The following is a 14,440-nucleotide window of genomic DNA, read 5'->3' on the forward strand; positions in this document are numbered from 1 at the left end:
AACAATTGTTTTGTTCGCAAGATAACGTACAAGTTTGATGTATGTGAAGTATATTCAAGATGAAAATGCAGGTTATTTTCCAAGAGTCTGTTCCCCATGTCCGTTTATTTTTGTTAAAAGCAAATATTCTTTCTTATCCACCTCTACTATTTTTGGATGGAAATCGTTAGGTCAGAAACGTTGAAACTTATAAGGGTATGTGTTATTCAGGATACAAGAGTGCATTCTGAATTACAATAGTAACCCACAGGGAGAGTGTGAATGTTGCTCTTCCTGAGCCAATAATTGCTTTGTTACTTCCATTTATGGTCATAACATCTTTGTTTCTCTTAGCAAGAATGAAAATACTTTGTTTCCCTTAAAACTATATTAGTGGTAGCACTATCCACTAAACATAATTCTTCTTCCATCATATTGTGTCCCGTAAATTTTCTATAAATAGAAAGATGATATTTTAGGATACATTATTTTTATTCATATATTCATCAAATTACATACATAGTACTTATATTACAAATCTCAAATATAATACATTAGACTATTATGTCTGAATCACACAATACAATATGCATAGTCTGAAAGACTTTATTCTACTTATTTTTTATGACATCTAGTAGTATTTAAATAACTAAATGACATCAACTGCTTATGGAGATTAACTGAGGTCTCCAAAAACATATTGGGTGTAATCCACAAGCATGCCTTCATCAAGGAGACCTCGACATCAACCCTCATTATCATCAACATCCGCATCTTCATCACCGACACTTCGCCCATCTCTTTGTAATACCAAACCTTAGAGTGGATTCATATGTGTGTTACATTAATCATTCATTTGCCATTGCCATGATCATTGTGATGATTTTTGTCTCCATGTTCGAGTTAAGCATGCTCCTCCTAGCGGTGTCACCATTTCTCAGTATGTAATTAATCTTGTTGTCTTCATATTGCAACATTTTCAGTACTTTGAGCATTCTCATCAATTTGTGCATTTGTTTGTTTTAGGATGGCGTAGCTCAAGGGAGGTACAAATAAATGTCCAAGTCGAAGGGCAAGCTGTTTGGCCTCCAACATTGTCGGGTTTTCTGGAAAAGTATGAGAAGTGGAAGACAAGGAATGATGTCGATGGTCCAAACGCTGGGAAGTGCGCCCATTCCTCTCTAGAGATGGATGACAGTGCAGTCATGCAAATGATATTAATGGAGAGCAATGTGCAAAGGAGTATAGAAGTACCACCCCGGCCTCTAGCACGGGTTGTCCCGACGGGAGGAAGTCGGAAAAGCCGAGGCTCAAGAGAGAAAGAAAGGTGGAGGCTATGAAAAGAAGATCAATGAGTTTATGAGGACAAGATGTTAGAATATTGTTAGAGATAGATCTTGATGTATTCGGTTAGCTAAGATAAAGCTAAACCGAACACTAGGTTGTTCAGATTCATATCTTATCTCTAGCTTCTTGTACCACAAGTTGTGTAACAATCCCTCCATGTAAATGCCGTGATCAAGGGATATTCTGATCCTATATAAACACGCAACCAGCGGCCTACTACGGTAGGTAGAAACACTTCCGAAACTTCACATGGTAATCAGAGCCTTCCTTCCAAAATACATCTAGCTTTCCTTCCCAACCGCAACCATGTCATCGTCCTCCCACAGCACCGCCAATCCCCTGAACAATCAGATCATAGAAAAGCTTACCCGTGACAATTTCCTTCTATGGAAGACTCCTTCCCCAGATTCGTGCTGCTTCCCTTTTCGGATACCTTGATGGATCCATCCCTGAGCCGGATCCTACCATCTCCACCACAGACAAAGATGGCAAGGTCACGAACCTGCCAAACCCAGCGCATGCAACCTGGGTCGTTCAGGACCAGCAAGTGCTGGGCTATCTCCTGACGTCCGTCTCCAAAGAAGTCCTGACACAGATGGTGTCGGTCGAGACGGCGCACGTGGCATGGACCGCCCTGACGAACATGTTCATCTCCAATTCGCGCTCCCGCATCAACAATCTTCGGATCTCCCTCTCCAACGCAGAGAAGGGAAATCAGTCGGTGGCCATCTACTTCACCCGCATGAGGTCGCTTGCTGATGAGCTAGCGGCTGTAGGCAGACCCCTCAAGGACGACGAGCTCATCTCCTTCATCTTGTCCGGCCTCGACATGGAATACAACCCCCTGGTATCCGCCCTCGACGCTCGCACTAAACCCCCTCACCCTCGATGTACTGTACTCGCAAATGGCCAACTTCGATCAGAGAGTTGAGCTCCTACAACTATCCGATGGTGGCTTCAAATCGTCTACAAACGCAACTGCTCGTGGGCGTGGCCAACAGCGTGGACGCGGTGCGCCGCGTGGCCGTGGTGGCGGCCGCGGCGGTGGCTTCAAATCGTCTACAAACGCAACTGCTCGTGGGCGTGGCCAACAGCGTGGACGCGGTGCGCCGCGTGGCCGTGGTGGCGGCCGCGGCGGTGGCAGCCGTGGCCCTGGCAGTGCGCCCCCTGTCTACAACAACAATCAGGGGAACACCCTGGACCTGGCGGACCTGGAGGACCCGGGCCAAACGGTGGTGGTGGTTTCCGCAATGATCGCTCCTACTGCCGGATCTGCAACAAGCCCGGTCACATCGCCATGGAGTGCTGGTACAGGTTCATTGATGATTATCTTCCAGAAGAAAAAGTGGGGGGATCGGCCACTACATCCTCCTACGGGGTGGATACCAACTGGTATGCAGATAGCGGCGCTACAGATCACATCACCGGGGAGCTCGAGAAGCTAACCATTCGAGACAAGTACCGCGGGCATGATCAGATCCACACTACTGATGGTGCAGGTATGAGCATTAGCCATAGTGGACATTCCTCTATTAATACCCCTAGTGATACTCTTCATCTAAACAAAGTTTTGCATGCCCCTACTGCCTCACGAAATCTTATTTCCGTTCATTGTCTCACCCTTGACAATCATATCTATATTGAATTTTGGCCTTATTTCTTTCTTATTAAGGATCAGGCCACGGGGAGGGTGCTGCATTGAGGCAGGTGTAGAGGAGGACTTTGTCCATTGCTTCCATCTAGGACATCAAATAAACAAGCGTTTGGTGCTGTCAAGATATCTTCATCACGATGGCACGATCGCCTTGGCCATCCTTCTTTTCAAATAGTTCAACGTGTGCTTAGGAATAATAAACTCTCTTATCATGGGGAGCCAAACTTTGAGTCGGTGTGTGACTCATGCCAATGTGCAAAAAGTCACCAATTACCTTATCCCGTGTCTACTAGTGTATCTACCAAACCTCTTGAGTTAATCTTTTCTGATGTATGGGGAGATGCCCCTCTTTCTGTTGGTAGATACAAGTATTATGTTAGCTTCATTCATGATTATACCAAGTTTTCATGGATTTATCTTATTAAGAAAAAATCCGATGTCTTTGAAGTTTTTCATAATTTCCAAGCATTCGTTGAACGTCAATTTGATGCCAAAATACTCACTGTCCAATCTGATTGGGGTGGGGAGTACGAGAAACTAAACTCATTTTTCCAAAAGATTGGAATTACTCATCATGTTTCTTGTCCACATGCTCATCAGCAAAATGGATCTACCGAGAGAAAACATCGTCATATCATTGAAGTAGGTCTTGCACTTCTTGCAAACGCCTCTATGCCCTTAAAATTTTGGGATGAGGCTTTTCTTGCTGCCACATATCTTATCAACATTTTGCCAAGTAGTGCCATCAATTTTGACACCCCTTATGAATGACTATATCAAAAAAAAACTATGAATCTCTACGTGTGTTTGGATGCGCTTGCTGGCCCAACCTCAGGCCATACAACGCTCGCAAGCTTGCCTTTCGTTCCAAACAATGTGTTTTCCTAGGTTATAGTCCTCGACACAAGGGGGTCAAGTGTCTAGATGTCTCTACCGACCGAGTATATGTCTCTCGTGATGTTATATTTGATGAAACTGTCTTTCCATTTGCATCACTGCATCCTAATGCTGGGGCTCTCCTACGTAAAGAAATTTTGCTCCTTCCCGATCATCTTCACTCATCCACCTTTTTTGATCATGGGGGTAGTAATGGAGATGACCAAAATAATATGGCTATTACTCGTACTAATCCACGTTGTCCAGATGATGTAGAAAGTGCAGGTGAAAATTTGGCAGAAGATGATGCAAATTTGGTGCCAAACGGACTAAATATGGGGTCTATACCGTATGTCACGCTAAGAGACAGTGGCACAAGATCCGATGCAGGTCCGTGCATGCGATCCCATGCAGATATGGGTGCAGGCAGCACGGGATCCGACGCAGCGTCAGCGCCAGGCAGCGGCAGGAGCGCGTCAACACCGGATAGCAGCAGCGGCGCGGAGCAATCAGCGGGCGACCGGTCAGCCAGTACCGCGCGCGCCTCTTCATCTCGCCACCCGCGCCAACAGGTGGACGACACGTCAGCCGGTCCCGGGCGCGCCTCTTCATCCGTGATGAGTGCGCCGTTGCCATCGCGGGCCAGGTGACCAGGTGTTGTGCAAGACACGCTAGTTGGGCAAGAAAACCCGACTTCATTCCCAGTGCCGCATGGGACAAGTGCTTCTAGATCTTCTGTGCAAAGTGAAGATTCTCCAACTCTAGAAGCTCCTGTTTTAGGGCGTACACGACTCCAAACAGGGATCCGGAAGCCACTGTTGCCTTCAGATGGTACAGTTTTATATGAAAAAAATTTCAAAGTTAAATATGCTTCGTTATGTTCCACAGCTGAACCACAGAGTGTTCAAGAGGCCTTGGATGATAAAAGATGGAGAAAGGCAATGGATGAAGAATACCAAGCACTCATGAAGAACAAAACATGGCATCTAGTTCTTGCAAACAGTGGTAAAAATATCATAGACTATAAGTGGGTATACAGAATTAAAAAGAAAGCTGATGGTAGCATAGATAGGTATAAAGCCAGATTAGTAGCAAAAGGGTTTAAGCAACGATATGGTATAGACTATGAAGATACCTTCAGTCCAGTTGTTAAAGCAGCTACTATTCGACTTGTTATATCTATTGTTGTATCCAGGGGTTGGAGCTTGCGACAGCTAGATGTGCAGAACGTGTCCCTTCATGGTGTTCTGGAAGAAGAGTTCTACATGAGGCAACCACCAGGTTATGAATGTAAAAACTCACCCTTTCATGTGTGCAAACTGGACAAGGCACTCTATGGGCTTAAACAAGCTCCAAGGGCATGGTACGCTCGGTTGAGCTCTAAACTTCAGCAGTTAGGATTTATTCCCTCAAAGGCTGACACCTCACTTTTTATCTTCAATAAGTCCATGGTGACCATATTTGTTCTTATTTATGTTGATGATATTATTGTGACAAGCTCTTCTCAAGAAGCCGTGTCAGCATTATTAAAGGATTTGAGCTCAACCTTCGCTCTAAAAGATCTGGGAGATCTGCATTTCTTCCTTGGAATAGAGGTAAAGAAAATTGATGATGGTATTGTGTTAACACAAGAAAAATATGCCTTGGATCTTCTAACCAAAGTGGGTATGAAAGACTGCAAGCCAGCACCCACACCTTTGTCTAGTACTGAAAATTATCAGCTCATGGTGGAGAGCCTCTTTCATCAGAAGATGGTACAAGGTACAGAAGTATTGTTGGTGCATTACAGTATTTGACTCTTACAAGGCCAGATATCTCTTTTTCAGTCAATAAACTATGTCAATATTTGCATGCACCAACCACAGTCCATTGGACTGCAGCTAAAAGAATTCTTAGATATGTCAAGCACACTATGAATTCAGGATTAGCCTATAGAAAGTCATCCTCTACTCTTTTGAGTGCCTTCTCAGATGCAGACTGGGCAGGTGATATTGATGACAGAAGGTCAACAGGTGGTTTTGCAGTTTACTTTGGTCCAAATTTAATATCCTGGAGTGCCAGGAAACAGGCTACTGTGTCTAGATCAAGTACAGAGGTAGAATATAAATCTGTAGCCAATGCAACTGCAGAAATCATTTGGGTACAGTCACTTCTAAAAGAACTCCGAGTATTTACAAGACAAATTCCATGTCTTTGGTGCGATAATCTTGGAGCTACTTATTTATCTGCTAATCCTGTGTTCCATGACCGAACCAAGCACATTGAAATTGACTATCATTTTGTTAGAGAAAGAGTAGCAAACAAACTTCTTGATATAAGGTTTGTTTCTTCAAAGGATCAGATTGCTGATGGGTTTACGAAGGCATTGCCTATAAAAAACTTGGAGAACTTCAGGCGCAATCTCACCTTGACCAAGGTGTGATTGAGAGGGGACGTTAGAATATTTTTAGAGATAGATCTTGATGTATTCGGTTAGCTAAGATAAAGCTAAACCGAACCCTAGGCTGTTCAGATTCGTATCTTATCTCTATCTTCTTATACCACAAGTTTTGTAACAATCCCTTCATGTAAATGCCGTGATCAAGGGCTATTCTGAGCTATTCTGATCCTATATAAACACGCAACCAACGGCCTACTACGGTAGGTAGAAACGCTTCCGAAACTTCACACAAGAAACGGGTACACCAAGAAGAGGAAGCAAGAAAAGTTAGGGATAGAAGAGAAGAAACATAGAGATAAGAGGGAGAGATGAGATGCAATGCAAGAGAGCAGAGAGCGTTAGGAAGAGATGGAGAAGCAAAGGCTCCAGATTCGGCAGGAGATGGAGGCGGGTAGCCTCCAAATTAAAGAGGGGAGGATCGGTTGAGAGATGAACGCATTGCTGAGCACAATATCAGTTTTTTTTCAAACATCAATACAGACACAAGCGCTCATATATACGCGCATACACTCATCCCTATGAACGCACACACGCACATCCTACCCCTATGAGCACCGGTGTGATTCTTTTGTTCATCCAACTTGTCAAAAACGTGCGTGCATGTTTGTCCAAATATTAGACGTTTACTCCTTCCTTTTTTTTTGAGGGGTTTTTTTTAAGGGGTAGACGTTTACTCCTTCCGTTTCTAAATATTTGTCTTTTTAGATATTTCAATAAATGACTACATACGAAGCAATATGACTGAATTTACACTCTAAAATATGTCTATATACATTCATATATGGTAGTTTATTTGAAAAATCTAGAGAGATAAATATTTAGGAACGGAGGAAGTAGATGTGAAGCGATTAGGAATGGAGGAAGTAGATGTGAAGCGATTCGAAGTGTTTTGAGTTACGGGTACCAAACTATAGCGGCACTGAGTTCACGCGTCACCTGCCCCAGCTTACATATTTATTTGGAGCTCGCTCCACGGATGGCAATCGCCGACACAGCCACTTTCTAGAGTTGCTCTAAGGCAACACAAATCGACAAGTCCCATCACCTGGTGACAAGACAATGGTTCGTACCAAGCCCGGCAGCAGTAGCATCATCGGAAAGGACGATAAGAGTGAGAGGGAACGGACGGCACCGTTCGTCGGCATGTGAGTGCACGCTCGCGCGCACTACGTAATTAAGTCGATGTCGTAGACAGATCATTGACATGCATGTGCTGCATCGCCCTCGAGCGCGGGCCTACGAGCATATCTAAGAGGGAGCCGTAGTCACCACCTTATGATTGCCGCCCAAGCGATCCCCAGAGTACATGCCGCAACAATGGCGCCGTATCCACCACGAGCCCTTCTCCCCCTACTCCTCCTGGTCGCCGCAGCCCACGCCGGCAACCCTTCCCACTCCGAGTGCCCAAGAGACGTGAACCACACGCGCGGGCGCGGCGGCGTCTTCCAGGCCAACCTCGACTCCCTCCTCTCCTCCTCCCCGCCGCCGCCGCCGGCGCGGCGTCAGGATTCGCGACGAACGCCACCGGCCCGGCGCCCGACAGGGCGTACGGGCTCGCGCAGTGCCGCGCCGACGTCACCGCGTCCGACTGCCTCGCGTGCCTCAACGCCTCGGCGCGGGACATGGCCGGTGTTAGACTATGTATAACTTCTGTACCTATGTACGTATTGTAACACAACCATTATATATAATGAGATAAGCCACCCCTAGAGGGTTGTGCTGGTTCCCAAAACTTATTGTCTTACATGGTATCACGCTAGGTTACGATCGCTTCCGCTTCTAAACCCTAATACCCGCACTGCCGCCGCAGCCGCCGCCGCCTTCACCGCCGCCGCCGCGCCACCGATCGCGCCGCCGCCATGTCGAGCGCCGCCACCACCGGTTCCACTGCTGCGGGCTTCCTCCCGGCCTCTCTTGCGGCTCTGCTCAACCTCCCGCTCGATGCCGTCTCCGTTCCGGCTCCGATCGGGACAAGGAGCATCGGCTCCGTCTTCTCCATGCCGCCGGCGCCCTCGCTCGGGCGTGACCTCGTGGTCCACACCGCGGCGCCGCCGTCCGCTGCGGATTCCGCAGGCGTCGTCCCGCCGCTCCTGCCGCGAGCGGATCACACCGCCCCGCTGGCGGGGTTGGCGGCGTCCGCCCCGGCCGCGGGCCTTGCGGTGTCCGCACCGGCCGCGAGCTTTGCGGCGCCCGCCCTGGCTGCGGTCCCGCCTCCTCCCGCATCGGCTTCGGTGCCTCCGGCTGCCTCCATGGTGTTTGCACCCCAGGCAGCCTCCTCGATGGGATCGTCTTCGCCGCCGCCGTTTCACTTCGGTCATCTCATCACCATCAAGCTCTCCGCAGACAACTACATCTTCTGGCGTGCGCAGGTTCTCCCGCTCTTGGGGAGTCACTACCTGCTAGGCTACGTCGACGGATCGCTTCTCTGCCCACCCGCGCTGGTAGACAGCGTGCACGGTCCTGTCTACAATCCGGCCCATCGCATCTGGACGGGGCAGGACCAGGCGAACCTCTCCTCCATCCAGGGGTCGCTCTCGCCGGCAGTTGCCGGCCTTGTTGTCTTCGCGAAGACGTCTCATGAGGCCTGGACCATCCTTGAGCGCACCTTTGCAGCGCAGTCCCAGGCTCGTGTCTCTGCACTCCGTCGTCAGCTTGGAGAGTGTCAGAAGCTTGACTCCACGGCCACTGAGTTCTACAACAAGGTCAAGGGCCTTGCCGACACATTGGCCTCCATTGGACAGCCCCTCACCGACTCCGAGTTCAACTCGTTTATTGTCAATGGTCTTGATGAGGAGTATGATGCCTTAGTCGAGATCATCAACGAGCGGGGTAACTCGACACCCATGTTGGCACACGAGGTTTTCTCTCGGCTTCTTCTCACTGAGCAACGGGTCGAGACTCGCCGCACCAGGGGCACTGGCTCTCTCTCGGCCAACGTCGCCACCAAGGGTGGCCGCTCTTCTTCATCACCCCGGTCTCCCTTGGGGCTGCCACCGTCGCCCGCCTCGGCCCCCCCACCTACTGCGACCTTACCGGGGGCTGGCGGTCCACGTGTGTGTCAGCTTTGTGGCCGCGATGGGCACTGGGCCTCCAAGTGTCATAAGCGCTTCCAGCGAAGCTTCCTTGGTCTTGGCAATGACGGCAAAGATACACGCAACAATGCCCGTCAGTTCGCCATGGCTGATCGTCCCGCACCGCAGAAGCACCAGGGACACACTCAGTCCTACTCCATCGATCCACACTGGTACATGGACTCTGGGGCGACAGAGCATCTGACCAGCGAGATGGGGAAGCTTCACACTCGTGAACCCTATCATGGCTCCGACAAGATCCACACCGCCAATGGAGCAGGTATGCACATCTCTCATGTTGGTCAAGCATCTCTTCTCACTAGACATGCCAATAGGAGTCTTCAGCTTCGCAATGTTCTTCGCGTTCCATCTGTGACCCGCAATCTTCTTTCAGTTCCTAAACTCACACGTGATAATAATGTGCTTTGTGAATTTCACCCTTTTGATCTTTTTATTAAGGATCGGGGCACGAGGGACATTCTTCTTAGTGGGCGGTTGTGCCAGGGCCTCTACCGTCTGGAGCATCCTGGCGTCGCTCGCGTTTTCAGTGGAGTTCGGGTCTCTCCGTCACAGTGGCATGCTCGTCTTGGTCACCCGGCCACACCTATTGTCCGTCATATTTTGCGTCGTCATGAGCTTCCTAGTTTGTCTAGTAATAAAGATGTAGCAGTGTGTGATGCTTGTCAGCAGGGGAAGAGTCATCAACTTCCTTTTTCGGAGTCCAGTCGTGAGGTGAAACATCCGTTAGAACTTGTGTTTTCAGATGTATGGGGTCCTGCTCAGACTTCTGTCAGTGGTCATAATTACTATATCAGTTTCGTTGATGCTTATAGTCGCTTTACCTGGCTTTACCTTATTAAACGCAAATCTGATGTGTTTGATATTTTTGTTCAGTTTTAAAAACATGTTGAACGTCTTCTCAAGCACAAAATTGTTCATGTCCAGTCGGACTGGGGGGGGGGGGCGAGTATCGCAACCTCAACTCCTTCTGTCAGTCGCTTGGGATAGCTCATCGTTTAGCATGTCCACATACACATCAGCAGAATGGTTCAGTCGAACGTAAGCATCGTCATATTGTTGAAGCTGGTCTTACTCTTCTGGCCCATGCATCTGTTCCATTTCGGTTTTGGAGTGATGCTTTCACCACTGCATGCTTTCTCATCAATCGTACTCCTACTCGTGTTTTAAACATGAAGACTCCCATTGAGGTTCTCCTTAATGAACAACCTGATTATACCTTTCTCAAGGTATTTGGGTGTGCTTGCTGGCCGCATCTTCGTCCATATAACAAGCGCAAGCTTGAGTTTCGTTCTAAGAAGTGTGTTTTCCTTGGCTATAGCTCTCTTCATAAAGGTTACAAATGTCTTCATGTTCCCACTAATCGTGTCTATATATCTCGGGACGTCGTGTTTGATGAGCATGTTTTTCCCTTTGCCAACCTTCCTGTGTCCACTGTCGAACCACCATCCCTGCATTCATCCTCTGTTGCTTCTGACCAATTTGATGATGTTGCATACTCTCCTTTGCTGTTACCTAACCATGGTGCAGGAACCGGACGTGGAGCTCGTTTGGAGCTGTTGGAGGATTCACCATCATCATCGTCGTCTTCTGGTGGGCATGTCGATCGCCCTCTATTGCATGGCATCGATTCGCGTGCCCATGCATGGTCACCCGACGAGCCCGTCGCGCCGAGCATCTCCACTGCTCGGTCTGCTACGCCAGTGATCGCCGAGTCTCCAGCGGCTCGGCCTTTTTCGCCAGCGGTCGCCGAGTCGCTCGTGGCTCGGCCCGTCACGCCGTCTTCGCCCGCGGCTCGGGTCCTCACGTCGCCTTCATCAGCGGATCGGCCCGCGACACCGGCCGCGCCACGGCCCACTATGCCGAGCTCGCCATTGGCCCGGTCTGGGATGCCGGAGTCGCCAGCTGCTTCGTCTGCTCTGCCGGTTTCGCCGGTGGGCCGGCCTTCTTCGCCGACTGAGTCCGAGGCTACCGTGCCTGGCTCCTCATCACCGGCTGACTCGTCAACGTCGCCGTCCTCCAGCCCGTTGCAGGCTGCTCCGTCGACCTCGGTGGTTCCTGTGTCTCGACCACATACACGCAGTCGCAGTGGCATTTTCAAACCTAAGGAACGTACGGATGGTACGGTTGCTTGGTTGGCTGCTTGTTTGGCTGCTGCTGTTGCGGATCCATCTTTTGAGCCTCGCTCATATCAGGCTGCCCTGCGCATTCCACATTGGCGAGAGGCTATGGAGCAGGAGTTTCATGCTCTTCTTCGTAACAAGACATGGACTCTCGTTCCTCCACCACCACGGGTAAATGTTATTGACTCAAAATGGGTATTCAAAGTGAAGAAGCATTCGGATGGATCTATTGAGTGTTACAAAGCGCGACTTGTTGCTCGCGGTTTTCGGCAGCGTCATGGTCTTGACTATGAGGACACCTTCAGTCCTGTCGTCAAGCCTACCACTATTCGGCTTCTTCTCTCCATTGCTGTTTCTCGTGGTTGGTCCCTTCATCAACTTGATGTGCAGAATGCTTTTCTACATGGATTTTTGGAGGAAGAGGTTTATATGAAACAGCCGCCTGGTTTCTCTGATCCTGATCGTCCTGACTATATCTGTCGTCTTTCCAAAGCACTATATGGTTTGAAGCAAGCTCCTCGTGCCTGGCATGCCCGCCTTGCCTCTGCCCTTCGTGCTCATGGGTTTGTGCTGTCCACTGCTGACACTTCATTATTTCTTCTACAGAAGCCAGAAGTCACTATGTATCTTTTGGTATATGTCGATGATATTATCCTTGTCAGCTCTTCTCAGTATGCTGCTGATGCTCTTGTCTGCTCTCTTGGTGCTGATTTTGCGGTCAAAGATCTTGGGAAGCTTCACTACTTTCTTGGAGTTGAGGTCACTTCTCGTGCTACTGGTCTTGTCCTTACGCAGAAGAAGTACTCCTTGGAGTTGTTACAAAAAGCCGGCATGCTGAAGTGCAAACCGACCACCACACCCATGTCGTCTACCGACAAGATAACAGCTGTTGATGGTGAGTTTTTGTCTCCTGTGGATGCCACAGAGTACAGAAGCATTGTTGGTGGACTTCAGTACTTGACGATCACGAGACCAGATATCTCTTATGCTGTTAACAGGGTTTGTCAGTATCTTCAGGCTCCCAGAGATACTCATTGGGCTGCTGTTAAACGCATTCTTCGTTATGTTCAGTTCACCCTGACTTTTGGTATGCATATTCGGCCGACTTCCTCTCGGGTCCTTTCGGCCTTCTCTGATGCAGATTGGGCTGGTAGCCCAGATGACAGGCGATCCACGGGGGGTTATGCAGTATTCTTTGGCTCTAATTTGATCGCCTGGAGTGCTCGGAAACAGGCTACTGTGTCACGTAGCAGTACTGAAGCTGAGTACAAGGCTGTGGCTAATGCTACTGCAGAGATTATTTGGGTGCAGTCTTTGCTTCAGGAGTTGGGTTTGTCTCAACCACAGCCTCCTATTCTTTGGTGTGATAACATTGGTGCTACATACCTTTCTGCAAATCCAGTATTTCATGCCCGAACGAAACACATTGAAGTTGACTATCACTTTGTACGGGAACGTGTATCACAGAAGCAACTTCAGATCAAGTTTATCTCGTCTAAGGATCAACTTGCAGATATCTTCACTAAGCCTTTACCACTGCCACAGTTTGAGGCTTGTAGGCGCAATCTTACCCTTGTCAGTTCTTTAGAAAGTGGCTAAGATTGAGGGAGGGTGTTAGACTATGTATAACTTCTGTACCTATGTACGTATTGTAACACAACCATTATATATAATGAGATAAGCCACCCCTAGAGGGTTGTGCTGGTTCCCAAAACTTATTGTCTTACAGCCGGCAAGTGCCCCGGCCGGAGAAACTACATGCTGGTCCACGACACCTGCCTGCTGCGGCACGCCAGCGCGAGCTTCTTCGGCGCCGCCGACACATCGCGGGTCAAGTACCGGCGGAATCCGCAGAACGCGACGCAGCCGGAGCAGTTCGCGTCGCTGCTGGCCCCGCTGATGGGCAGCCTCGCCGAGAGGGCGGCGTACGCGTCTCCGCGGATGTTCGCCGTCGGCACGGCCGACGTGACGTCCTCCGACAGGATCTACGGCATGGCGCAGTGCACGCGGGACCTCGGTAAGGACGACTGCCACAGCTGCCTCGTCACTGCCGTCTCAAGGATCCCGACCTGCTGCGCCGGGAGGCGGGGTGGTCAGGTCATCTTCCGGACCTGCTCCGTCCGGTTCGAGGTCTACCCTTTCTTCAGCACCCCCTCTGAGGCGGCCATGTTGCGGACGCCGCCGCCGCAGCCAGCAGGTGGTGGTCTCAACTTACCATTTTCCTATTTGTCAGTCTGCTACCATGCATCTGTGCTTCTTTGTTAATGAATCCGAAATCATAGTACGTACTAATATCAATTGTTTGACTCTTTTCCCACAGGTCAAATCATGGACGGTAATTCTAAGATCAGCTTATCAAACGGGTTGTGCGTCTATAAAAAAGCGTCTGACGCCTGCCATTTAGATGGAAAGTGCCACTGTTGCGACGTGACAGATTTGTGCTATCTCACAGTCGCTCTGTGCAAGAAATATTGTGAAGGTTCTCCACACTAGTGGCAATGCATGGCAGCCGATTGAACTTTTGTTCCAACTAAAAATGTGCTATGTGTGGGAGGACATATTTTGAAATAAAAGGCAGTATCTCAGTTCTCGTGTGTGATCGGTAATGTCACCAGTAAACATTGGGCAGGACTAGGATCTTCTGGGTAAGAAAAACGCTGGACCCTCTCTTTGCCGTTGGATGAGGAAAGTTTTGTTTGCTACTAGCTGCTCCCGTAAAACACATGTCTACTCCTATAAAAATGTCAGTTGGTGGTGATGGTGTGCCTGCCTTCGCGCAATGTGCACCGTTCGATCTGAATGTATGGCTGAGATTGAGATGGGTTGTGGCCGAGCCACATGGCTCACACATTTGCAAGAACACCCCTGTAATGGACAGAACTTTGAGGAAGAGTTCGGAAACACAACGCCAATAGTCGAGACGTTTCTCCTC

The 14,440-nt window shown here is 49.1% G+C and overlaps 1 protein-coding gene across 2 annotated transcripts; it reads left to right on the plus strand.

The window, feature by feature from the left end:
- The first annotated feature begins 7,556 nt into the window (after nt 1-7,556).
- On the plus strand, nt 7,557-14,104 carry LOC123042533 (cysteine-rich repeat secretory protein 38-like). Of its 2 annotated transcripts, none has more exons than XM_044464965.1 (3): nt 7,557-7,926; nt 13,242-13,705; nt 13,829-14,104. In XM_044464965.1, exons 1-3 carry the CDS (start codon nt 7,919-7,921, stop codon nt 13,999-14,001), a joined length of 645 nt encoding a protein of 214 aa, XP_044320900.1. In that variant the 5' UTR covers nt 7,557-7,918; the 3' UTR covers nt 14,002-14,104. The 2 variants fall into 2 exon arrangements, with proteins under 2 accessions (XP_044320900.1, XP_044320901.1); XM_044464966.1 differs by having other exon boundaries at nt 7,557-7,921; nt 13,237-13,705.
- Nucleotides 14,105-14,440: the final 336 nt, after the last annotated feature.

Source organism: Triticum aestivum, chromosome 2B, assembly GCF_018294505.1.
Source record: "Triticum aestivum cultivar Chinese Spring chromosome 2B, IWGSC CS RefSeq v2.1, whole genome shotgun sequence".
Classification (NCBI taxonomy): domain Eukaryota; kingdom Viridiplantae; phylum Streptophyta; class Magnoliopsida; order Poales; family Poaceae; genus Triticum; species Triticum aestivum.

Coding starts and splice junctions, on each gene's coding strand:
- LOC123042533 (XM_044464965.1), top strand. Junction 13,706..13,828: donor GCCGCCGCCGCAGCCAGCAG/GTGGTGGTCTCA, acceptor CTTTTCCCACAG/GTCAAATCATGGACGGTAAT.